The sequence below is a fragment of the Ovis canadensis genome, chromosome 10 (genome assembly GCF_042477335.2).
Source record: "Ovis canadensis isolate MfBH-ARS-UI-01 breed Bighorn chromosome 10, ARS-UI_OviCan_v2, whole genome shotgun sequence".
In the NCBI taxonomy this organism is placed as follows: Eukaryota; Metazoa; Chordata; class Mammalia; order Artiodactyla; family Bovidae; genus Ovis; species Ovis canadensis.
This window is the reverse complement of record NC_091254.1, coordinates 66,937,290-66,963,867: the sequence shown is the minus strand read 5'-3', so window position 1 is coordinate 66,963,867 and position 26,578 is coordinate 66,937,290. Positions and strand designations below refer to the sequence as shown.

Sequence of the window (26,578 nt, the reverse complement as noted above, 5' to 3'; positions counted from 1 at the left end):
TTTTTGTATCTGGTGATATGAGGATAAAGTAAGGTAATTAAAAGAACATGAAAGTGAAAATTATGAGGCATATACAGTATATTTGTATGTGAGGTTTTTTTCACTGGGAAAAATGAATTGAGAATTTTATAAATTTCCTCCTCTGTTTGGAGTATATTTATGGCATATATTTATTCATATTTATTCAGGATACTTACAAAAGATGATAAGTATCCTGAGTAGATATGAAAAAACTGTTGTGAACTGTGTATTTTTGCAGATGTATGCCTGCTTCTCTCCTGCTCAGTTCTCAGAAGTTGAATGGTATTAAAGAAAGAGTCTGAGTTCTTGTTGTATTTATTTTCAATAAAGTATGGAAGTTTTGTTCTGTCATGTGAAACCTGGTGCACTACTCCAAGAGGCACTGTAATTCCTGTTTTGAATTTTTATTTATATCCATTAAGATATATTACACTTTTGCCACCCCTAGGACTGTAGCCTGCTAGGCTCCTCTGTCCATGGTATTCTCCAGGCAAGAACACTGGGGTGGGTTGCCATTCCCTTACCCAGGGCCTCTTCCTGACCCAGGGATAGAACCCATGTCTCCTGTGTCTGCTGCGTTGCAAGCGGATTATTTACCACTGAGCCACCAGGGAAGCCCTAAAAAAATAAGAGTTTTTTGAATTCTTGTTTTTATTCTCCGTAAAGTAGGGAGGTTTTTTTCTGTCATATGAAACCTAGTGTACTACTCCAAAAGGCACTGTAATTCCTGTTTTGTATTTTTTTTTCTGCACTTGTTAAGATATATTACACTGGCAAATACCAGAGTCTCGGAATCAAACAAGGTGGTCCTTCAGCAGGAAAATGGGTTGAGCTGCCAATTACGAAATCCCCAAAGATCGTGCACTTTTCCGTTGGACATGATGGCTCTCATGCCCTTTTAGTCGCAGAAGATGGAAGCATATTCTTCACAGGATCTGCCAGTAAAGGAGAGGATGGAGAGTCGAGTGAGTGGACTGTTCAGTAGAAATGCTGGGGAATTTATTAACAAAGGGTATATCAGTTTCAACAGTACTAGCCTTCTCAAGTTAATAGATTTTATACCGAGGAATATTCAGTCAATGGTGGTGGTGTATTGTTCATTAAAGAACCGTGATTGCTGATTTCATACTAGACTTCATATTCATGAATTTTTGTAGGCCTTATACATTTCATACATGGCTGTTTATCTGTTTTGTCTGTTGGTGTCATTTTTAAAAACTTATTTATTCCAATATATTCTTTTAGGTAACCCCAAGGTTTTTAAAGAGTATGTATTTCACGATGAAGTAAACCTTATGTGAATTGTGTAATAGTATCAGTTATGAAACGCTGTTCTTGGTGTTATTTCATTATGATGAAATTCCGGAGCAATGAAAAATGAAACAATTTTCACTTATCTTTCCTATGCTTCTGTTCAGTCTTCCTTAAAGTGTCCTTTGTGTCTTTTTGTAACTTGTACATAGTACATTGTTGCAGTTGGGGTAGCATCTTAGGAGGATTAGGTTTGAAGTCAACTTCTAATGTAGATATCATGCGTAAATAAAAGTAATCCTGAAAAAATCTTTTAAAATAGCCGTGAAGTATATTGCCATATCTCAGAAACTCAGCCCAGCCAGCTTTTCCTTCTAGGATGTGGAGGACATGATTCTTCCTTTGCTTGACCACCAGATGACTTAGTTGCTGTATATATGTATATAGTTCATGTTACAAGAAAAAATACAGTGGTATTTTAATCCTAGAATTGTACTCAGCATAGCAATATGTTTTTATTCAGGAAGGCATACAAGAACTGGGATTGACTGAGGGAACAGAAGACTGATATTTCCCATCTTTTTCTCATTTCAGGGACTTAGTTTTTGAGAGCAGAGGGGGCTTAAATCATCTACATTTAAATCTATTTGCTCTCCCTCCATGTGCACATTTCCCTTCCTTTCAGTCTCTGACTAGGAGTAAATACTTAATATGTGTTGAATGGATGAGAAGCTGGTTTTAAATACTTTCCAGGATCTCACAGAGGAATACATGTGAGATAGAGTTTGATAAAAAGGGATTTAAAATAGATACAGATGACAGTGGAATGGTATTGATAATGTAAGTAGCTAATCTAGAGACTGGGCTCCCTAGGAGTTTGGTAGAAAATTGCTGTTTCTCTTTTGAAATTTCAGTGTACTACGAAGAAGAGGATCTGGTAGCAGTAGCCTGATAAATATTTAACACGATGAGGCTTTCAGATTGACTCATTTAATTGACATGTTGGGAAGCTCAGGCCTTTGTGAAAATAAATAAATCAAGTGTATGATAAATGCAAATGATAGGTTTTTTTCCTTGGGCTTTATATACAAATCATTATTTTTATTTGTAAATAGATGCCTTAAATTAAATATCTTTTTTTTTTTTTTAAAGCTAAGAGCAGGCGGCAATCAAAACCTTACAAGCCTAAAAAGATAATTAAGATGGAAGGAAAGATTGTGGTGTATACAGCCTGCAATAATGGAAGTAGTTCTGTTATTTCTAAAGATGGAGAGCTATACATGTTTGGAAAAGATGCCATTTACTCTGATAGTTCAAGTAAGTTAAACACTATTTCACTTTTATGCACAGAAAGTCCTATACTACACCTTATGTATTGCAAAGATGTATCTTGAAAAGTAATATTTGTAACATGTTTTCTCTACATTTTTCACATTTCTTTCCAAATACAATGTTTTGTTCTTCCTTCCTGTCTTATTGCTGAGAATACTGTCAATAGTTCCCTGCAGAGCTAATCCTGGGAATTGCCTCCTGCAGCTCTACTTTACCTGTTACTTTCTCTGAAAAGGTTTTTCTAGACTTTGTGAGATGCCCATGTGACATGTTACTGGTGGTACTCGGGGGACATGATTTTCATGTCTTAGCAGATTTAAAACTGATGGATTATTTATCTCCCCCTGTTGTTAGGTAGTTAGAGAAAGCCTGAAAGTGAACATGTTAGTCACTCAGTCGTGTCTGACTCTTTTGTGATCCCATGGACTGTGGCCCGCCAGGCTCGTCTGTCCATGGGATTTTCCAGGCAAGAATACTGGAGTGGGTTGCCATGCCCTCCTCCGGGTAATCTTCCTGACTCAGGGATCAAACCTATGTCTCCTGCATTGCAGGTGGATTCTTCATCACTGAACCACCAGGGAAGCCGTTAGAGAAGGGCTGTCTCTCTCTTAATTACTGTTTATCCCCAGTGCAGTGTCTGGCACATTGCAGTCTCAAGAATTACTTAAGTGGCTGACTGATAACTTTGGGTAATGAATATGAGGGAAAAACTAGCCAAAGAATTTTACATTTATAAACTGTTATCTCGAAAACTTGTCATACTTGCTTGTTAGATTTTCTTTCTGGCATTTAGAAATGAGTATAATGATTATAGCAACCCGCCTGGAAAGGTTTTACATGAATCGAATATGTAAAGCCTATACATTTTTTTATAATAAGGGAATCAGGATTAATGAAGTTTCTGATTGTCTCATGCTGAGGAAATGACATGTATTGAACATTTATAACAGCCCATTATCAAGTTGAAAACTGTGCTGAGGTGGTTTATGTGAGTTTAGTGTGGGAATATTAAGTCTCAGGCCTCAGCTGTCAGAGTGAATCAAAATTTGAGGGTGGGCTTGTGTGTACCTTTTAAAAATAATATTCAGTAAAATTCAGTTCAGTCACTCAGTTGTGTCCAACCCTTTGTGACCCCATGGAATGCAGCACGCCAGGCCTCCCTGCCCATGACCAATTCCCGGAGCCTTCTCGAACTCATGTCTATTGAGTCTGTGATGCCATCCTACCATCTCATCCTTTGTTGTCCCCTTCTTCTCCCGCCTTCAATCTTTCCCAGCATCAGGGTCTTTTCAGATGAGTCATTTCTTCACATGAGGTGACCAAAGTATTGGAGTTTCAGCTTCAGTATCAGTCCGTCCAATGAATATTCAGGGCTGATTTCCTTTAGGATGGACTGGTTGGATCTCCTTGCAGTCCAAGGAAGTCTCAAGAGTCTTCTCCAACACCAAGTTCAAAAGCATCAATTCTTTGGCGCTCAGCTTTCTTTATAGTCCAACTCTCACATCCATACATGATTACTGGAAAAACCATAGCTTTGACTAGACAGACCTTTGTTGGCAAAGTAGTGTCTCTGCTTTTTAATATGCTGTCTAGGTTGGTCATAATTTTTCTTCCAAGGAGCAAGCATCTTTTAATTTCATGGCTGCTTGCTAAAATCCTCTTGGCTAAGGCTGATGGAAACTTTTGCATTTATTCAGCAAATATTTATTGAAAACTAATAATACATCAGGCATTAGTGGACCAGACAGACATGTCCCTTTCTTTTTGAGGCTCTGAGAGACAGAATGATGGTAAAGAACTTAAATGCTGCTCCTGCTGCTGCTAAGTCGCTTTAGTCGTGTCCAAGTCTGTGCGACCCCATAGACAGCAGCCCATCAGGCTCCACCATCCCTGGGATTCTCCAGGCAAGAACACTGGAGCGGGTTGCCATTTCCTTCTCTAGTGCATGAAAGTGAAAAGTGAAAGTGAAGTTGCTTAGTCATGTCTGACTCTTAGCGACCCCGTGGACTGAAGCCTACCAGGCTCCTCCGTCCATGGGATTTTGCAGGCAAGAGTACTGGAGTGGGGTGCCATCGCCTTCTCCGAGAACTTAAATAGTAGAGATCTAATGGTTATGTATATAGACTCAGATCCTGGCATGACCACTTTTTATTTGGCTAACTAGCGTAAATTATGTAACTTTTCAGAGCTTTCCTTTTCATTTTTCTTCTGCCTGTAAAAGGAAGCTAATGATAATACCTGTTTCATATGGTTCTTACAAAGTAATAAATAATTCTTATGAAATGCCTACAGCAGAGCCTGGCACATGTAAAGGCTCAAGACATGTCAGCTAGTACTGTGAATAATAGTAATAAATACTGTTTCTGTATATGTACATGTCTTTTTCAAGTATGCTGAAAACTAAAAATGGGAGTTTTTGAGGTATGCTTCATTAAAAGACCTAAGGTAGTGAAAGGGAAGGTCAGCCTTAGGAAGTGATATCTAAGCTTCATAATATAGAATAGCTTTTCCAAAGTGTGATATGAGAATTGTTTTATTTGTAATTTAAGTAAAATAAATATTTCAGCTTTACAATGTTTTTATTTTAGTATATATTAGAAATACTCCACAATCTTTGAATTTTTACTGTTAATGCTACTGGATAAGGTTAAATGCTTTGGTCAAATTTAAAATTGATGTGAAAATATCAAGATAATATGGGTGGCACTTGGATATGGCAAGTAGAATGATTGCAGTATGTGAATAAGTGAAATTTAGGAGCTAGCTGTCTGTTGGGTTGTGGAAGAATGCATTGTAGATTATAAAGGATTGAAAAAATAAGTGCTTTGGAAAATCTCACAGGTTTCTATAGAAACAATGTTATTTCAGAATACTCTGGTGCGTGTTTTACTCTGTTTTGCTGAGAAGGGTCAAAGCAAGTAAAGTACGTGGTTCGAAAACTCCTTTGTGGTCAGGTCAGGAAAGTTTGAAATCTAGTAACCCTCCTAAGCATTGTTGGATGTGCTGCCACTGAGAGCTAGCATTCAGGAGAAGCAGGCCTGAGCTAATGCCAGAGTGAAGGTTTGTCCCAAGTCTGGATGAGAACATTTTAAGATTTTGAAACTTCATTACATAACTATAAAACTAATTTATAGATACCCTGCCAATCTTTTGGCCACTATTTCCCATTTTGGGGTTATTTTATCCCAGAAATAAAAAGTTCTGCGTTGCAGTGGTCATTTTACATTACTGATGATCTACTAGGCTCAGAAAGGCTTTTTAGTTGTTTCTTACCAAATTTGTTTCTTTCCTGTAGGTTTGGTAACAGACTTGAAGGGCCATTTTGTAACTCAGGTAGCTATGGGCAAAGCTCATACATGTGTCTTAATGAAGAATGGGGAAGTTTGGACATTTGGTGTGAATAATAAAGGACAGTGTGGACGAGACACTGGTGCCATGAACCAAGGTGGGAAAGGTAAGTGTTTAGTGTGTGAATATAAAGTTTTGTGTTCTCTTTTAAACAGTTTTCCAGAACACTATGGTAAAGAATCTAACTTTGCAACCAAAGTGACTTTTGATTTTATACTTATAAGTTATGAAAACTACTGAATTTATTTATTTATTTGACAGTCTGTCACTCACTGGAATAATCAATATATTTTAGACTTCTGATTTCCGAGCAAATGAGCTTATTTTACTTGTATGGTTTCCTTATTTTTATAACAAATGTAATACTTTTTTGATTTGGCATTTTTAGTAACTGAATTATCCCAGAAAAGTGCATTTTTGAAACTCTTTGTTATTAGGTCCTTTTATACCCCATTTTTCAATTATGACAATTTTTGGCAGCAGTGTATCTGCAAATATTACCTTCCTGTTTAACAGCAGGTACTACCTGCGATTTAATCAGTTCTTGACAACTGAGTTCTTCACAACTAAGAGTATCTGTAGGAATCCTTGACCCTTTACCAAGAGTGAAATTATAGGTGATCCTTATATAGTGTATCCTTTGCCCCAAGACTCAGGCTGTTGAAGGGGAATGAGAGGAGTTAGTCCTTTGCTGTGCTCATTGTGAATTTCTTGTTTGATTTTTGTGTGTTGGTTACAGTTGTGTCTACCTCATTCTTACTCTCAGTTTTTACTTCTGGCTGCTATCGGTGTTGTCCTGTAGTCTTCACTACAATTTCTGGTTTTCTCTTCCTAATTTTATATGGATGGAGAGTAGGGAACAGAGACATATTATTAGAATTAAGCACTGAGCTGTGTTTGAAGCATGAATGCATTTGAGGGTTAATATTTGTATAAATTAACAAAAACAAGTTTAATTCATTTGGGACCTTCTTGATGGCAGGCTCATCTGGATTTCAGAAGCCCTCTTATTTTTTTTCCTTACCTTGTTTATGGCCTTCCCTGGTGACTCAGATGGTAAAGAATCTGCCTGCAACGCAGGAGACCCATGTTCAGTCCCTGGGTCGGGAAGATCTTAAATGTGTATTTAAAATACTTTCATTTTTAAAAGAGCAAGTCTGCTAGAGCATATTGATATTAAAGAAGAGGGAAGAACAAAACACAGAATTAATTATTCCTAAATGGATTTTTTTCCCCTTCTTTCTGAACTAGTGAACCATAAATTTGGATAACACCTATTAGGCATAAAGGAGAGAAGCAGCTTAGTTTTCTATATGTTGTATAAATGTCAATTCAAGTTATATTTCATAAAGAGTTCTGAGCCGAACAAACTGTTTCTTTATTATTCCTAAACTCTTTCATGAAATTTTGAAATATGTTTATACCTATGTCCTGAATTCTTAGAGTAAATTTTGTAATAACCAAAATGAAATTGTTATGTTATTCTTGCTTTTTACTTAATATAAATTAAATCCACTCTGTTAGTAAGTAATACATAAGAAAGCAAACTGGTAGGGTAAGATCAATAATAAATACAGGTTGCAAAGAAAGGATTAAAAAAATTTTTTTGAAAGACAGGAAAAGTATAGAAAATAATATTGCAGTATAAAAATTGTATCTACTGCATTTAATCATTTTTCAGTAAAAATATTTACAGATGAGATTATAGATCAGATTCAGGTGTCCCACATTCCCCTTCTAAGACTTTATACTCCATGTCTACCCAGTATTAAGCATGATCATAACCTTGATTAATATCCTTTCAGTCATGTTCCTATATTTTTACTTATTTTTACATATTTTATATATTACATGCTCATATACTGTGCATAGAAAGATATTTTATAATGCAAATCTATTTATGGTTTTTTTTTTAAAAAATCTCATCATTGTGTTTGAAATACGGCCACACTGGTACATATAGATCTAGATGACTCATGTTAATGGCTGTGTAATAAACCATACCACTACCATATCGTACTTTATCCATTCTCCTGCTGATAGTTACTATTGTAAACAATTTTAAAGCTTCCTTTATTCATGTTCATGGCAAAAATGTGGGAGACTCTACTCTGTATAACTCCTGTGTTGTACATTGCAGGTTCAGTGCTAGATTTTTCTTGAGAGAGGTTGTACCACTGTATATTCTTACAAGTAAAGTCTCATTTTCCATACTCTAATAGTATCCACAGGCTGGTTTTGTTCTTTTGATGGCTATGACAAGGTTTTCCATTGTAATTTTTTTTTATATTGAAGTATAACATACGTTCAGAAAAATTTGCATAGAATAAGTACACATCTTGAATTGTCACAGAATGAACACATTCATATAATCAGCACCAAGATTAGGAAATATTACCAGTACCCCAGGAAGTCCCCCTTCATGTGCCTCTCCAGTTACTGTCTACGTCTCTACCTAACACTGTCATTTACTTTTGTATATATTTTGTATACACTGTATAAATGGAATCATATATTTATGAGCTCTTTTGTGTTTATTTCTTTTCATTCAAGTTTATGAGATTCTTCCATGTTGTTATCAGCTAGTTATAGATTGTTCATTCTCACTGTTGTAGAGTATAACATTGTCTGACTATACTGTAGTTTTAAAATCTTTTCTAGTGTTATGGACATTGAGATAGTTTATAGTTTGAGTTATGTTAGTGTTACTGTGAACATTCTAGTAAATGTTGGTGAAAATATGAGTCCCCCTTTTTTTTTTATATTTAACTAGGAGTATAATTACTGATTTTCTCTTGTAATTTACATCCCCTAGATATTAATAACAAGTTAGATTCTCTTCAAACTTTTCTTATTTGCCTGTCTTTTTCTTCATTGATTTGTAGGAATATTTTGTATATTTATTGTGTGCATTGGAAATATCTTTAACCAACCTGTGGCCTATCATCTACGTTTTTTTATGGTTTCATTTGTTGTATTTAATTTTTAAATATTGATGACAAGTTCTTCATTATTTTTCTTTATATATTTTTTCTTTATATAGTCAGATTGGGACCTTTGTCTACCGTATGAATTAGAATCAGTGTTTTTACTTGTCACTGTGATTGAGATTGCTTTGAATTTAGAGATTGATTTGAGCATGATGGTTATAGTACTGCTGGGGTGATTAAATAAGGAATATACATGTAGAGCTGGGTACAAGTAAATGCTCAACGTATTTTAGTTATTGTTAAAAGTATGGCACATGACTTCCTAAGGATTGCTTTATTCTAACTCTTGACATAGTTATTCAGTCTTGGTCATCTAATTTCTCAACCTGTCCATAGCTTAGAAGTGGCAAAAATTAAAAAAAAAAAAAAGATTACATATCCTGTGAGTTCATTTTTTGATTAGACAGACCTGTACCACATCTAAGTGTAAGTGATCAGAGAATAAGATGGACTAAGAATAAGAGATAAAGTGAATAAGATATAACCTTGTGTTTGAGAATCTAGGTCTGCTCGGAAAGACAAACATAAAAAATAATTCTTTGATTCCCACAGATTTGCTCTTTCATTTTATGGTCTCGTAGCACTTTATGTTCGTCACAGTTCTGTCATAGTTGTATATTTATACTTTTCAGTATGGTTATTTGGTTAATGTCTGTTTTTCTTACTAGCTTTCAAGCTTTATATTTGTTACTTATTATCATAGTCCTTCATGTCTGGAGCAGAGATTTGAAAACTGTAATCTGATGCCTTAACTTCTCAGTGGCCTGTTTCTGTATGGCCCTTCAAACTAAGAATATATATTACATTTATGAAAGGTTATTTTTTTAAAACTATAAACCATGCTGTGTAGAGCCACCCAAGACAGACAGGTCATGGTGGAGAGTTAGGACAAAATGAGGTCCACTGGAGAAGGGCATGGCAAACCACTTCATTATTCGTGCCTTGAGAACCCCATGAACAGGATGAAAAGGCAAAAAAGATACGACACTGAAAGATGAACTCGCCAGGTCATAGGTGCCTAATATGCTACTCTAGAAGAGTGGAGGCATAACTCCAGAATGAATGAAGAGATGGAACCAAAACAAAAACAGTGCTGAGTTGTGGATGTGATTAGTGATGGAAGTAAAGTCTGATGCTGTAAAGAACAGTATTGCAGGGGAACCTGGAATGTTAGATCCAGGAATCAAGGTACAGTGGAAGTGGTCAGACAGGAGATAGTAAGAGTGAACATTGACATTTTAGAAATCAGTGAACTAAAATGGACTAGAATGGGCAAATTTAATTCAGATGACCATTATATCTACTACTGTGGGCAAGAATCCCTTAGAAGAAGTGGAGTAGCCCTCGTAGTCAACAGAAGAGTTTGAAATGCAGTACTTGGGTGCAGTCTCAAAAACAACAGAATGATCTCTATTCATTTCCAAGGCAAACCATTCAGTATCACAGTAATCCAAGTCTATGCCCCAAACAGTAATGCCAAAGAAGCTGAAATTGAACGGTTCTATGAAGACCTACAGACCTTCTAGAAATAACAGCAAAAAAAGATGTCCTTTTCATCATAGTGGACTGGAATGCGAAAGTAAGTAGTCAAGAGATAACTGGAGTAACAGGCAAGTTTGACCTTGGAGTACAAAACGAAGCGGGGAAAAGGCTAACAGTTTTGCCAAGAGAAAGCACTGGTCATAGCAAACACCCTCTTCCAACAACACAAGAGAAGACTCTACACATGGACATCACCAGATGGTCAGTACCGAAATTAGATTGATTATATTTTTTGCAGTTGAAGATGGAGAAGCTCTATACAGTCAGCAAAATAAAATTGGGAGCTATCTGTGACTCAGATCATGAACTCCTTGCAAAATTCAAACTTAAACTGAAGAAAGTAGGGAAAACCACTAGACCATTCAGGTATGACCTAAATCAAATCCCTTATGATTATACAGTGAAAGTGACAAATAGATTCAAGGGATTAAATCTGATAGACAGAGTGCCTGATGAACTATGGATGGAGGTTCTTGATATTGTATAGGAGATGGTGATCAAACCCATCCCCGAGAAAAAGAAATGCGAAAAGGCATAATGGTTGTCTGAGGAGGCCTTACAAATAGCGGAGAAAAGAAGAGAAGGAAAAGGCAAAGGAAAAAGGAAAGATATACCCATCTGAATGCTGAGTTCCAAAGAATAGCAAGGAGAGATAAGAAAGCCTTCCTCAGTGATCAGTGCAAAGAAATAAGGGAAAACAACAGAATGGGAAAGACTAGAGATCTCTTCAAGAAAATTAGAGCTCCAAGGGAGCATTTCATGCAAAGATGGGCTCAATAAAGGACAGAAATGGTATGGACCTAATAGAAGCAGAAGATATTAAGAAGAGGTGGCAAGAATACACAGAGGAACTATACAAAAAAGATCTTCATGACCCAGACAACTACAATGATGTGGTCACCCACCTAAAGCCAGACATCCTGGAATGCGAAGTCAAGTGGACCTTAGAAAACATCATTATGAACAAAGCTAGTGGAGGTGATGGATTTCCAGGTGAGCTACTTCAAATCCTAAAAGATAATGCTGTGAAAGTGCTGCATTCAATATGTCAGCAAATTTGGAAAACTCAGCAGTGGCCACAGGACTAGAAAAGGTCAGTTTTCATTCCAATCCCAAAGAAAGGCAGTGCCAAAGAATGTTCAAACTACCACACAAAGGCACTCATCTCACATGCTAGTAAAGTAATGCTCAAAATTCTCCGAGTCAGCCTTCAACTGTATGTGAACCAAAAACTTCAAGAGGTTCAAGCTGAATTTAGAAAAGGCAGAGGAACCAGAGGTCAAATTGCCAACTTCCATTGGATCATAGAAAAAGCAAGAAAATTCCAGAAAAATATCTACTTCTACTTTATTGACTATGCCAAAATCTTTGTGTGGATCACAACAAACTGTGGAACATTCTGAAAGAGATGTGAATATGAGACCACCTTACCTGCCTCCTGAGAAATCTGTATGCATGTCAAGAAGCAACAGTTAGAACTGGACATGGAACAACAGACTGTTTCCAAATTGGAAAGGGGTATGTCACCCTGCTTATTTAACTTATATGCAGAGTATACTGGGACGGATGACTCACAAGCTGGGATCAAAATTGCTGGGAGAAATATCAGTAACCTCAAATATGCAAATGACACCACCCTTATGGCAGAAAATGAAGAGGAATTAAAGAGCATCTTGATGAAGGTGAAAAGAGGAGAGTGAAAAAGTTGGCTTAAATCTCAGTGTTCAAAAAACTAAGATCATGACATCCGGTGCCATCACTTCATGGCAAATAGATGGGGGGAACAATGGAAATAGTGACAGACTTTATTTTCTTGGGTTCCAAAATCACTGCAGATGATGACTGCATTCATGAAATTAAAAGATGCTTGCTCCTTGGAAGAAAAGCTATGATGAACCTAGACAGTATACTAAAAAGCAGAGACATTACTTTGCTGACAAAGGTCCTTTTAGTCAAGGCTGTGGTTTTTCCAGTGGTCATGTATGGATGTGAGAGTTGGACTGTAAAGAAAGCTGAGTGCCGAAGAATTCATGCTTTTGAACTTGGTGTTGGGGAAGACTCTTGAGAGTCCGTTGGACAGCAAGGAGATCCAAGCAGTCCATCCTAAAGGAAGTCAGTCCTGAAAGTACATTGGAAGGACTGATGTTGAAGCTGAAACTCCAATACATTGCCCACCTGATGTGAAGAACTGACTCATTTGAGAAGACCATGATGCTGGGAAAGATTGAAGGCAGAAAGAGAAGGGGACGAAAGAGGATGAGATGGTTGGATGGCGTTACCAGCTTGATGGACATGAGTTTGAGTAAGCTCCAGAAGTTGGTGATAGACTTGGAAGCCTGGTGTGCTCCAGTCCATGGGGTTGTAAAAGTTGAAAAAGAGTTGAAAAAGACTGAGCGACTTAACTGATTTTTGTAGAAGAGTGACATAGACTTATGTAGCCCCCAAAGCCTAAATTATTTACAACCTAGCCCTTTACAAAAAGTTAGTTGATTCTGCCATAAAGTAATGTCTGGGGCATAGTTGGTGTTTAATTAAAAAAATACTTAAATGAATTCTATCACAAATAAGCTTTAAGTGAGATATTTACAGGCTTTGAAGAGATAATGACTTACCCGGAAAAAATTGCAAGTGTTTTCATAGGAAATGACCTTGGAGCTGAGTTTTGGAAGGAGTTTCTCTCCAGATGAGATAGGAAGAGGCATCTGATAAATGACATATAGAGATACGGGTAGAGCAAAGTTGAACAAAGGCCCTAAACCTGTGAAAGGGCACAGGATGTTCAGAAAGCACAGGGAATTTGAATTCAGGTGGAATGTAATTTGTATAGAGGGAATGAGCTTGGAGGAAGTTGGGAGCAGTTTTGTGACTGACTATATCTTGCTAAGCAGTTTTGTTCCTTTAAGACCTTCGAAAGGCATTAGAGGTTTGTAGTTTGTGAAGTCATAGGGTCAAATATATATTTTAAGAAGCTGATTTCTAGCAATGAGAGGATATTGATTGACTCTAGCAGTGAGTGAAGGAGGTCTTGGCTTAGAATGTGGTTAGGACATTTTCTTTGGTCTGTTGAATGAAAGTATTGTTGGTGAGGATGGACAAGAGGGAATAAAATCAGAAAAAAATTAGAATTAACGAATGACATATAATTCCAGTTAAGAAATACTCCTGCCATCACTGCCTCTTTCTGCAGAAAGGAAATGAAGAGAGCATTTATTTGTGGTTCCTAAATTAAATGTTATTTTTGTTGCTGTTATATTTTAGCATACCTTTGTATATTCACTTGTATTAGTTTGTGTTATGTATTTTTTTTTAATGGGGAAGTAAAATTACCAGTTTTTTAGACAAGGGAATAATCTAGATGAAAATGATAGACTGATCTTTTAAATAGGGTTTGGAGTTGAAAATATGGCCACTGCGATGGACGAGGACCTGGAAGAGGAGCTGGATGAGAAGGACGAGAAGTCCATGATGTGCCCTCCTGGCATGCACAAGTGGAAGCTGGAGCAGTGCATGGTGTGCACCGTGTGCGGAGACTGCACGGGCTACGGGGCCAGCTGCGTCAGCAGCGGGCGTCCAGACAGAGTCCCTGGAGGGTGAGTGCGCAGTACTCGAGAGAGGAAGTAAGAGTGGAAAATATGCCAAACCCTTTTGCGCAGTTACGCTTGAGTGTATTCTGTTGTGTTGTTTCTTACAAAGCATATTGGCAGACACCTATAATTCTTATATTTATTTTCTATTGTAATAATTTCTAAGTCATTCTTATTTTATTTAAGGTGCTTCTCTTTCATTTAATTTGTTTAAACCTTTATTATTTACCCCCCGCCAAGTCCTCAGTTCATTTTATTACTTAAATTTTTATTTCACAAAAAAATGTACAGAGTTTTTTTTATATATTGATGAATCTGTTTCTATGGAGTGTATCCCCAGGACTATTATTGTTTGTTTAAAAAGTATTGGTTTTTGTTTTGTTTTTGATGGTGGTTTTTGTTTTGTTTTAATTTGTTTATTTATTTTAATTGGAAGCTAATTACAATATTGTGGTGGTTTTGGCCATACATTGGCATGAATCAGCCATGGGTGTACATGTGACCCACCAAACTGAAGCCCCCTCCCACCTTCCTCCCCACCCCATCCCTCTGGGTTGTACCAGAGCACCAGCTTTGAGTGCCTGCTTCATGGATCGAACTTGCACTGGTCATCTGTTTTACATATGATAATATACATGTTTCAGTGCTATTCTCTCGTATGGTCCCAACCCTTGCCTTTTCCCACATAGTCCAAAAGTCTGTTCTTTACATCTGTGTCTCTTTTGCTGTCTTGCATATAGGGTTGTTGTTACCATCTTTCTAAATTCCATATATATGTGTTAATATACTGTATTGGTGTTTCTATTTCTTTCTTACTTCACTCTGTATAATAGGCTCCAGTTTCATCCACCTCATTAGAACTGACTCAGATGCATTCTTTTTTATAGCTGAGTAATATTCCATTGTGTACGTGTACCACAACTTCCTTATCCATTCATCTGCCGATGGACATCTAGGTGGCTTCCATGTCCTAGCTATTGTAGAGAGTGCTGCAGTGAACATTGGGGTTCATGTGTCTCTCTTAATTCTGGTTACGTTGCTGGTTATTTCTTAAAAAGATAAACGGTTTGTTTCCACTAATAACAGAAGAAGGCACACTTTTGAAATACTGCCGTAGTGGCTCATATAATTCTTCAATGTTGTCAGCTCAGTGGATGTAAAGTGATGTCACATCAGTATTTTCATTCATATTTCCATGACTCACACTTCTCCTGGCTTTTTAAATATACTCTTTTGTGAGTTTTTTATTGAAAGTCTTTGCCTGTGTTAACAGTTGGAAGGTGTTCTCTGAACATTCTTAGTTTTAACCATTTTCTGTTTTCTCTGCACATGTTTCCCGATTTACTGATAATCATTTAGCTAAATTAGCCTATATTCTATTATTCAGAAGCATTTAAACATTTTTTATAAACAAATATGTTTTTCTTTGAAATTTTTGAATTTTCTATCTAGACTAGAAAGATGTCTCAATTTCTAGTTGATTATATGATACCTTAAATATTCTTCTAAAACCTGTTTTATTTCCTTAGATTTTAATGTCAATAGAAATGGTTTTGATGTGGGGTAGATATCCAACTTTATTTTCTTACATATTATGTAGTCAGTTGTACAGTCATTACATTTGAATTGGCTACCAGATTTATCATTTATTATATTTCCTTATATATCACAATCTATTTTCTCAGACTCTATTGATCCAGTCTGATGCTAATACTATGTGGTTTATATAGTATTAGTAAGGTTAACTTCTCTCTCAGTGTCTTTTTTATCATTTGGGGGACTATTCTTAGATAATTAATTAAAATATAACTTTAATTGAAGTTATCACCAATTCAGTGGGCATGAGTTTGGCTAAACTCCAGGAGTTGGTAATGGACAGGGAGGCCTGGCATGCTGCCGTCCATGGGGTTGCAAAGAGTCGGACATGACTGAGCGACTGAACTGAACTGATTAGTTTTAAAATTGATATTTATGGTATTAAATAATTCCATTCAGTAACATGATGTGTTTTCCTACTTATTCAGATTTTATTTTTATTTTAATTGGAGTATTCAGTTCAGTTCAGTTCAGTTCAGTCGCTCAGTCGTGTCCGACTCTTTGTGACCCCATGAATCGCAGCACGCCAGGCCTCCCTGTCCATCACCATCTCCCAGAGTTCACTCAGACTCACGTCCATGGAGTCTGTGATGCCATCCAGCCATCTCATCCTCTGTTGTCCCCTTCTCCTCCTGGCCCCAATCCCTCCCAGCATCAGAGTCTTTTCCAATGAGTCAACTCTTCCCATGAGGTGGCCAAAGTACTGGAGCTTCAGCTTTAGCATCATTCCTTCCAAAGAAATCCCAGGGCTGATCTCCTTCAGAATGGACTGGTTGGATCTCCTTGCAGTCCAAGGGACTCTGAAGAGTTCTCCAACACCACAGTTCAAAAGCATCAATTCTTCGGCGCTCAGCCTTCTTCACAGTCCAACTCTCACATCCATACATGACCACAGGAAAAACCATAGACTTGACTAGATGGACCTTAATTGGCAAAGTAATGTCTCTGCTTTTGAATATACTATCTAGATTGGTCATAACTTTTCTTCCGAGGACCAAGCATCTTTTAATTTCATGGCTGCAGTCACCATCTGCAGTGATTTTGGAGCCCCCCAAAAATAAAGTCTGACACTGTTTCTACTGTTTCTCCATCTATTTCCCACGAAGTGATGGGACCAGATGCCATGATCTTCGTTTTCTGAATGTTGAGCTTTAAGCCAACTTTTTCACTCTCCTCTTTCACTTTCATCAAGAGGCTTTTTAGCTCCTCTTCACTTTCTGCCATAAGGGTGGTGTCATCTGCATATCTGAGGTTATTGATACTTCTCCCGGCAATCTTGATTCCAGCTTGTGTTTCTTCCAGTCCATCATTTCTCATGATGTACTCTACATATTAGTTAAATAAGCAGTGTGACAATATACAGCCTTGATGTACTCCTTTTCCTACTTGGAACCAGTCTGTTATTCTATGTCCAGTTCTAACTGTTGCTTCCTGACCTGCATACAGATTTCTCAAGAGGCAGGTCAGGTGGTCTGGTATTCCCATCTCTTTCAGAATTTTCCACAGTTGATTGTGATCCACACAGTCAAAGGCTTTGGCATAGTCAAGAAAGCAGAAATAGATGTTTTTCTGGAACTCTCTTGCTTTTTCCATGATCCAGCTGATGTTGGCAATTTGATCTCTGGTTTCTCTGCCTTTTCTAAAACCAGCTTGAACATCAGGGAGTTCGCTGTTCACGTATGCCTGAAGCCTGGCTTGGAGAATTTTGAGTATAGTTGATCTGTAATGTTTTGTGAGTTTCAAGTGTAGAGCAAAGTGAATCTGTTATACACATATCCACTCCTTTTTAGTTTCCCTTTTCATATAGGCTTTTAGAGTATTGAGTTCCCTATACAGTAGGTCCTTATTAGTTAGTTATCTGTTTTATATGTAGTAGTATGTATGTGTCAATCCCAATCTTCTAATTTATCTTTAAATAAATTAGAAGATGTATCTTTAAATAAATTAAATAAATTTATCTAATTTATCTCTTCTCCGTACCCCCCAATCAGTTTATTTTCTGTATCTATAATTATATTTCTGCTTTGTAGATAAGTACATTTGTAGCCTTTTTTTAAGATTCCACATAAAATTGATATCATGTATTTATCTTTCTCTGACTTAAACTATTATTTTAAAACAGGTCATGAATTTCTTTAATGCATGGATCTCTGCCTTCATTTGTAGTCTTTTTCTAAGACTTCTTTATGGCCAAATATCTATTAATTTGTGTTGAATATGAGTTTTTTCTGTGTGGAATTATCAAAGATCATACTGAATACTAAATTAGTGGCATATAGTTTTCTTTTTAATTAATAAACTGTTCCAACTTTAGAAGTTCTAGGAACTGTCACTTCTAAAGTTGCATTATGCTTGTTACATTTATCCTTTTTATTCTTGTTGGGTCTCCCCCCTCCCCCAGGATTCTGTTGTATTATCATTTTAAAGTTATTATGTGGATTTGTCAGAATCAGAATGCAGTTTTCCCCTAAAATGTTGGATAGAATTTTGAGTTGTTGTTTATAGCTAATACAATGGGATATCCTTTGGGAGATGAAATTAATTATCATACATCTTTGTATTATGATAGATCTTATCTTTCTAAGATCAGATTATCTATGATAATTAGCCAACTTTGGGAAGTAGGGGTAATCTTTTGAAGAAAAACTCTGAGTGAGACTAGCCGCTTCTTGATCTCTGGCTTCCTTATTTGACACCTTGTTAGTACTTAGGTGCTTCTTCCCAAATAATGTCTGGATTTCCTATGAGTATATTTCTGGGTTTATAACTTGGCCTAACATAGTTAATTAGATCATGTGTGTATAATAGGCTGTTTCTTTTAGGCTATTGGAATATTACGATTTTTTAAGAATAAATTTTCTTTGCATTTTTAGCCTGGTTTAAAAAATATTTTGGCTTTCTTTGTTAAAGGATAATATTTCTTCTAGAAAATTGTATGTTTGGGTCTGTTTACTCTATTTAAACCCCTAACTTGTTTATTTTACACTTTAATTTGGATAAAAGAAAGATTCTGTGTTTTGTTTTTTTTTTAATTGAGATTGAAATTTAGCTTTCTGGATTTCTCCCAAGCTATATTTCCATTTAAAATTAGGTGTTCCCAATCTCTGAACTTTAGCCGTTGATAAATATCGTAAATTAATTTCTGAATTCTTTAGTCCTTGTTGAAGTTAATTCTTATTCTTTATATATTTTTTCCCAGAGATATACTGTCAGTTTCCAATAATTTTTTATAGATTTAAATGGACAGTATCTAACCACATCCAGTAATTTCTTTATTAGTCAAGTGGAAATAAATACATGAATAAAGTCAGCCTAAGAATAAACATACAGAAAACTGCTATTACAAATGACTTCAAATATTACAAAATATTTTTAATGTTTGTGAAAGGAGAGAATGGGAGATGATGGCATGTAAAGGAAAGGAAGGGGTAAGGAGACAGAATGCATGAAGCTGACAGGCTGAGCTCACTCCCTGAAGGCTGCCCACACCTCCTGTAACTTGTCTGGGAAATAGGAATGTTGTTTATGTGCTGTCCGTTTAGTACTAAAGCTGCTGGTGCCTCACTAACTATGAAAACTTCTAAAAGACTGTTAATAGAACCTTTGAAGACAGCAGAATCCATTTGTATTTTCTGTAGAAATATATTCATTGTGCCTATTAGGTGTTTTTAGTATATTGATTCATACAGTTTAATTATTCATCTATTCATACCTTTTCTTTAAAATTGACAAATTCTGGTCTTCTGAAGGGGTGATTGCATTGCAGACTCATTTGAGCTAATCTTAAAAATGCAGAAAAGATGTCATAGAGTTTTAAAGAAAGAGAACGACTCCAGCTAATAATTAATGTATCTGTTTTTAGGATCTGTGGTTGTGGTTCTGGAGAATCTGGCTGTGCTGTATGTGGATGTTGCAAGGCTTGTGCGAGAGAACTGGATGGTCAAGAGGCAAGACAAAGAGGAATTCTTGACGCAGTGAAAGAGATGATACCTTTAGACCTTCTGTTAGGTAATAATTCTGATAGTTTAAACGATTCCTTGTAGACATGTTAAACAACTAAGGTACTGGTTAATTATGCAATGCTGCTTATTTGGTAACTGACAATTTGTCATTGATTAAGGGATGAGTTGCTTTTTTCCTAAAATTCTTGCAGTAAAAATCATTTGTGTTTTAGACAATGTTTTTGTTAGCTTATTCTCTTGAATTTCATTTAGTTCTGTCGTATCTATTATAAAACTAATTGATTGATTGTCATCATCCAGCTGTTCCAGTGCCTGGGGTTAACATTGAAGAACACCTTCAGTTACGCCAAGAAGAAAAACGGCAACGTGTAATCAGGAGACACAGATTAGATGAAGGAAGAGGTAAGATGTAGCTGTAGAGAAAATATGTATGAAAATCCATTTTCTTACACTGAGACCACTTAGAAGTTTATAAAATAGGCTGATTTGGTACGAAATTAAAATTAGTAACATTCTAGTAACTTATGAAAGTAATGTGAAAATATTTTGGGTATTTACAGTTGTGCTAATACATACATTTATTTCATTAGTGTGTCTATCGCTTAAGTCAGCCATGTTAAGAATTGTGCCATATGACAAGCATCAAAAACTATTATCAATGGCAACCTTTAGAAAAAAAAAAATTCTAGGCACTCTCCTTCACCCATATGTAGACATATCTACTTAACTATGAATACCAAATTAGTTTAGTATTTTAAGTTTTGCTTTCTTACTCATTTGCAGTCATTATCATTTGGACATGGTCTTAGCACTATTCCTTCCAGTTTAGTGCATAAGTACGCTTTTATGTATCTTTCTGGAAAAAAGCTTATTCTGGTTATGTACAAGAAGGGTAAGTTAGATGGTCTGCAGGTTTTAATTGCGAAGATAGAGATATTGTTTATTTTTTCCCTACTGTTCTTGACCATTTCTCAGCCTGAAAAATACATTTAACAGTGATTATAAATATTTTATTATATATCCAACAAGCAGAGGTAAATATAAATATTACTAAAGTTATTGTTGTCCAATAGATTCTTTTCTTTGCAGAATTAAGACATATTGTTACAAAGGTCTGTGATTTTATTTCTCTGCTAGGTAAAATTTTAATTAGAAATATTTAGTGATATTGTATATTTTAATATTTATTAGAATGGCATGATATTTGATACAGATTAAAACCTTTTACTCATTGAACCATCATTACTGACTTTTTAGGCATTCCATTTTTATAATATAAAAGGGAGTAAGTAGAAAATATGTAGTACACATAGTAAATTCTTTTTAATAAAAACTCAGGTCATAAAACATCTGCTTAGAACTTGAAAATTGTTCTTTATAGTATCTAATAAGCAATGTTGAGGAATTGATACAGTGAATATTTGCTGTTAGTTTGGCTTTGTTTATATAAAGTCATTGCCTTTAAATGATATTTTAATGAGACTAATGTAGATATATACTGTCATTTATATAAATGTATGGGAAAATTGCATATTAAATGTTTTGTAGAGAATGTGGTATAATTTAAGTTCTGATGCATAGTAATTAATAATTCCTTTTATATTGATAATATGATTTACTCAAGGTTAAGTATCAGTGATGGATTTACTACCTGTTTTTTCTTTTTTTTTGGAGATGTTAGCTTGAATCATACAAAATCACCTACAAAACCCCCACTTTCCTATGTGTCAACCTAAGTATAGTAGATCCTTATGATGACATTTAATTGTTTGCCTAATGTGTATCTTTGGAGAAGGCAATGGCAACCCACTCCAGTACTCTTGCCTGGAAAATCCCATGGGTGGAGGAGCCTGGTGGGCTGCAGTCCATGGGGTCGCTAAGAGTCAGACACGACTGAGCGACTTCCCTTTCACTTTTCACTTTCATGCATTGGAGAAGGACATGGCAACCCACTCCAGTGTTCTCGCCTAGAGAATCCCAGGGACAGGGGAGCCTGGTGGGCTGCCGTCTATGGGATCGCACAGAGTCCGACACGACTGAAGCGACTTAGCAGCAGCATTGTGTATCTTAGTAAAATTTTGCCTTCCTCTGTCAAAAGATATTCTTTTGGTACAGTATATTTCTGTATATCAGAAGCAATAAAAGAATATTGATTATGCACTGGTTATTCAACAAAACTTTGTGATTGCAGAATATTCTTTTGCATATATTTTAAGATGTATCATGGACCTTTAAAACATATACTCTTTCAAGTTTAAAAAAACTCCTTTATTAAATATTTATGGAAATTAGATTATTTGTATCTGTACTTTAACAAGCTTTCCAGGTGATTCTGAGGGTGCCGGAGTATGAGAACCGCTACTCTAGGGTGGTAATGTTCAAAATTTGTTCCATGGATCTTCACTCTCAGAATCAACTTGGGCCTCATGCTTTCTGCCTGCCTGAGGGTCTTCAATACAGATTTGAGTCACATGCACAGCATTCTAGAATTCCTGTTTGGTACATTGCTAGTGAGGATTGTTAGTCTTGTTTTGTCCTCATGAGGAACAGGAACGTCAAATAAATTTTTAGTGCTCCAACTGCCACTCATATAGTTGTCAGCAGCCCGCATCACCGCCCCCCGTGCCCCCCACCCCCCACCCTGCCACCTTGGCTTCCACTTGATGCTTTTTAGATAATTAAAAGCAGTCTGTTGGCAGTTAGGCTTGTTAGTAGTTGGCTTTGCTGCTGCTAAGTCGCTTCAGTCATGTCCCACTCTGTGTGACCCCGTAGACAGCAGCCCACCAGGCTCCCCCGTTCCTGGGATTCTCCAAGCAAGAACACTGGAGTGGGTTGCCATTTCCTTTTCCAATGCATGAAAGTGAAAAGTGAAAGTGAAGTCGTTCAGTTGTGTCCGACTCTTAGCGATCCCATGGACTACAGCCCACCAGGCTCCTCCATCCATGGGATTTTCCAGGCAAGAGTACTGGAGTGGGGTGCCATTGCCTTCTCCAGTAGTTGGCTTTACCTATGTTTAAATTTCAGGCTTTTGGGATTAGATAAAGTTAAATTATTTTACTTGATTAATCTATCTCATCCTGTTTACCAAGTTTTTGTTAGCTGTTTTGAAGTTGATCAAAATTTTTGGACCTAGCTCTAGTATTAAAGCCTTACTTATTAACCTCAGGCCTGTTGATGTGTTTTAGCTGCTGTTTATGACACAGACTCTTCTGTTGCTATTGAAACCCCCAAAAGCAGTGTGGTTACTACTTTTTGATAAAGTTGGAACTTTGTCTTTAGTTGTTTTTATGCTATTATTCTTCCAGGTAATTCTTTTCTTATATATATATTCTTAGGTACTGATCGTATTCATTTACAGATTTTATAATCTGTAAATTTTGATTCTGTGTTTTAGATGAGACAGAGTTGATTGATACATGAGTCTCTGAGACTGGTTTAACAAGTGGAGTGCTTGTTCAGTTTGATTTTTAGTAGAACTCTTACGTCATCAGGTTTCCTGGGTGATTATATGAGTGCTCTTGTCTTTATATTCCTTCTCAGCACTCTGTTGTAAGGAAAGCTATGCTCAAATAATGCTGTCTGTCTTTCCTTCTTTCTTCCCCCCTGCCAAATCAAAGTTTCATAATTGTGAACTGTTGGTAAATGCGTTATGTCCTTTGCCTGGGACAGTCCTATTTTATGCCTCCTGTTTGCCTGGGACAGTCCTGTTTTATGTGTGTGGTCTGGACATATTACTTACAGAGCCCTCTTTTGCTCTCAGTAGTCTCATTTGAGTAATACATTTTATAATTAGCCTGGCTACATTGCATGGTGGTTGAGAGTATAGATTCTGAAGTTAGACTTTGGTTCATATCCTGGCTTCTTAACTTTTACTTGGAGTACAACCACCCTGAATCTCAGTTTCCTTACCTTTAAAATGAGGGTTGCAACTGCACTCACTTAAGTAAGGATGAGGATTAAGTGATATGCATGAAAATACCTGACATATATACTCAGCCCTAGGTAAACATTTGATGGTGGTGATGATGAGGATGCTAGTGATGGTGGTGGCTATTTAATAAACTTCTGTTTTCTTTGGATTTGATTCTTTTCCTGCTCTGGCTTCTACTTGGTTGCTTTCCTTGCAACCCTGGGATGCTCATGACAAAAATTTTGATTATTAGTAACAAAACCCACTACTTCTTCTATAAAATAAAGTGATTCCATTTTGATAAGGAAAAAATTCAGTTTCCCATACTTACAAATTAGAATGTAAAAATAAATGTGTTATAGTCTCTCAGTTTCAAGGGGATTGAGAAGTTATTGCTATTGACTTTTAAGCCTCAAAAGCCATTGTTTTCTTGATCTGACATATTGAATCCAGTATCAACTGATCTAATACTATATACATTAAAGTCCCTTTTTAAATAAAAATATTATATGACACACCTAGAAAACATGAATAAGAAAAAATATCAATGTAAATTTTAATCCAAAGATAACTGCTTTAGAATTTTGGTATACTTCTTGAAGTTTTTCTGTTTATAGATTTTTTGTTTAGATATTTTATATCATTTCTTACTGTGATGTATCTTGGTATGCTGTTTTTTCCTCTTAATGGTTGCAACATAAATTTTTCTGTGCCTTATTGCAATACCATATTACAGTATTATAGGAATTTAGGTTAAAGGTTTTCTAAAAACATATCCTTTAATTAAATTATTACTTTATTTCTTCGTCATCTTCTAGTCAGGTTTTATACATTTCCAGTTATAATCACTGACTGAATTTTACTTTATATATTTGCTTAATGTTGTGGTATACACATTTTTAAAATTTTCTAGCAGTTTTTTTTTCCTTGCCTTCCCGTTCTCTTTTACAAAGCAAATGAGGTTTAGCCTACTAGGTGTATTTCTGTGTCCTACTCCATTGAAATAGAGTCATGTGCAGATATCAACAGTTATGTAAAAGTTTAGCAGTTTATTTACAGAAGTGATACTGTATTAAATATACAGTTGTTTGCAGCATCTTTTCCCCACTTTACAATACAGCATGAACATGTACTGTATCAGTGAGTATGGACCTGCCACATTCTGTTTAATAGCTGCATAACATTTCATAATCTGTCTGTACCACAGATTATTCAACTAATATTTTATTGGTGGTCACTAAAATTATTTTCAGCTTTTTGTAGATTTTGCTATAATAAATATTCCTTAACTTATAGCCATTTGTAGTGGAATTTTTCTTTATATAGTAGAGCTTCCCAGAGATAGAATATGTGGGCCAGAGATTGTGCCTGTTTTAAACTTTAAAATGTATTTCAAATTATTTTTTAAGTGTTATAAGAATTTATCTTCTCAAGACTAATATATGAGTGGTGTTTTCCTCTAGCACCACCTGCTATATTATTTTTAATTTTTGGAAAATGTTAATGAATGACGTTTTGTCATTGCTAATTTAAATAGCACAGAAGCACTTTTTTTCTTCACAAATTCTGTTTTAATGGCTTACTATTTTTTCTCTGAGAGAAGATACCATAGTTTTTTATTAACTCTGCTTCTTTTTGGATTGTTTTAAATGTTTTGTTATAATTACAAGTTATTAACATTTTTGAGCTGAAATCTTTAAAAAAATTTCAGATTCCTTAGGACAGATTTCTGGATATATAACTACTGGCCCAAAAGATAATAATAATCTTAGGTTCTTGAAATGTATAATCTGTAACTTTCTGAAGGGAACTCCTTACTTCCCCACCCTCAAGATTTGCTGGCTGCCCCTCCAGTATGCTCAGTTTTCTCTTAGCACACTGGAATAATTTCTTCTTGAATTTTGTGTAAACTCTTTCTCAGTCATTAGACTGTAAGCTTCCTGAGTCAGAGGTGGTGTCATCATATTTGTCTAAGTGTTCCTAGGACCTGTGCCTGAAGTTGGTTAATTTAATATGTCTTTGTCAACTAATTGAAAACATTTCATGGACTTATCACTCTCTGCAGTGAGGCTTAATAGTATCAAAAGACATTAATTACCTCTTTTGTATATTCATCTCCAAACTCATTTCCTACTACTCTCTGCCTGATAACGTTATACTCCATCCATTTCAGCTGTTTTTTTTTTTTTTTTTATGACCATATAGTAACGTTGTTTATGTCTTCCTGCTTTTATAAATCCTATTCTTTTTACCTGGAATGCCCTCTCTTCTCTTCTTTCTCTCTTGGCAAACCTTTTCTCAGTCTTTGAAACTTTTTTAGTTCACCCAGGTTGATTTGATTACTTTTCATCCTTCAAGATATAGTGTGTACAGATTTCCTTTATAATGCTTATCAGAACATATTGCAATTCTTAGTTTTCATTCTGTCTTCTCTGGTGGACTGAATTTGAATGAAATCTGTGTCTTTGTCATTATATCTGTGATACCCAACATCTGTGACATTGAAGATAATAAAAAATGTTCGGTGAATAAATGAGTGACTTAATTATGTAAGAAAAATTATTTTAGTCCATGGGATACAGAGTATTTTAGAGCCTGGTAACCTGATAGTATAAATGGTAACTTAAGTTGAGTTTGAATGGTGTACTTTCTATGTGTGATTGCTTGTAGGCCTTCTGTGTTTATGTACAGAAAGGTCTCTAAAAAGTTTGAATTTATGAGATGCTAAAGAACTATGAATATTATGGGTATAATGCTTTTCTGAAAGAAATAATATCTCAGACCATAGGAATTATAAAATGGTAATACAGCTTAATATTATTGTTATTTTAATATTTGTAATTCTTTTGTGTAGTTAGAAAGTGTCATATACTTTTTAGAGTGATTTATGTTATCTGTTTTAGTAAATCAATTGGAAAATAGGGCATATGGATAAGAATGTGTTCGTATTTGAAATGTGCCTCATTTTGTTACATTTTAAAGGTGAAGCTTAGTTTATATAATATTAGTTTGAAATTGATTGATACTGTGTTACTGGAAAAT

General features: G+C 35.8%; 1 protein-coding gene across 22 annotated transcripts in view; it reads left to right on the top strand.

Annotated features, from left to right (window-relative positions):
* Positions 1-26,578, top strand: part of MYCBP2 (MYC binding protein 2) — a 273,135-nt gene that overhangs the window by 74,524 nt on the left and 172,033 nt on the right. For all 22 annotated transcript variants that reach the window (XR_011259486.1, XR_011259485.1, XM_069601843.1 and 19 more), the window contains exons 12-17: positions 782-986; positions 2,425-2,589; positions 5,900-6,058; positions 13,870-14,074; positions 19,527-19,672; positions 19,927-20,028. Coding sequence is in view for 20 of the 22 variants with exons in the window: in XM_069601843.1 (XP_069457944.1) it covers positions 782-986; positions 2,425-2,589; positions 5,900-6,058; positions 13,870-14,074; positions 19,527-19,672; positions 19,927-20,028 (982 nt within the window). In the remaining 2 variants the exon portion in view is untranslated. The remainder of the gene's footprint in view (positions 1-781; positions 987-2,424; positions 2,590-5,899; positions 6,059-13,869; positions 14,075-19,526; positions 19,673-19,926; positions 20,029-26,578) is intronic.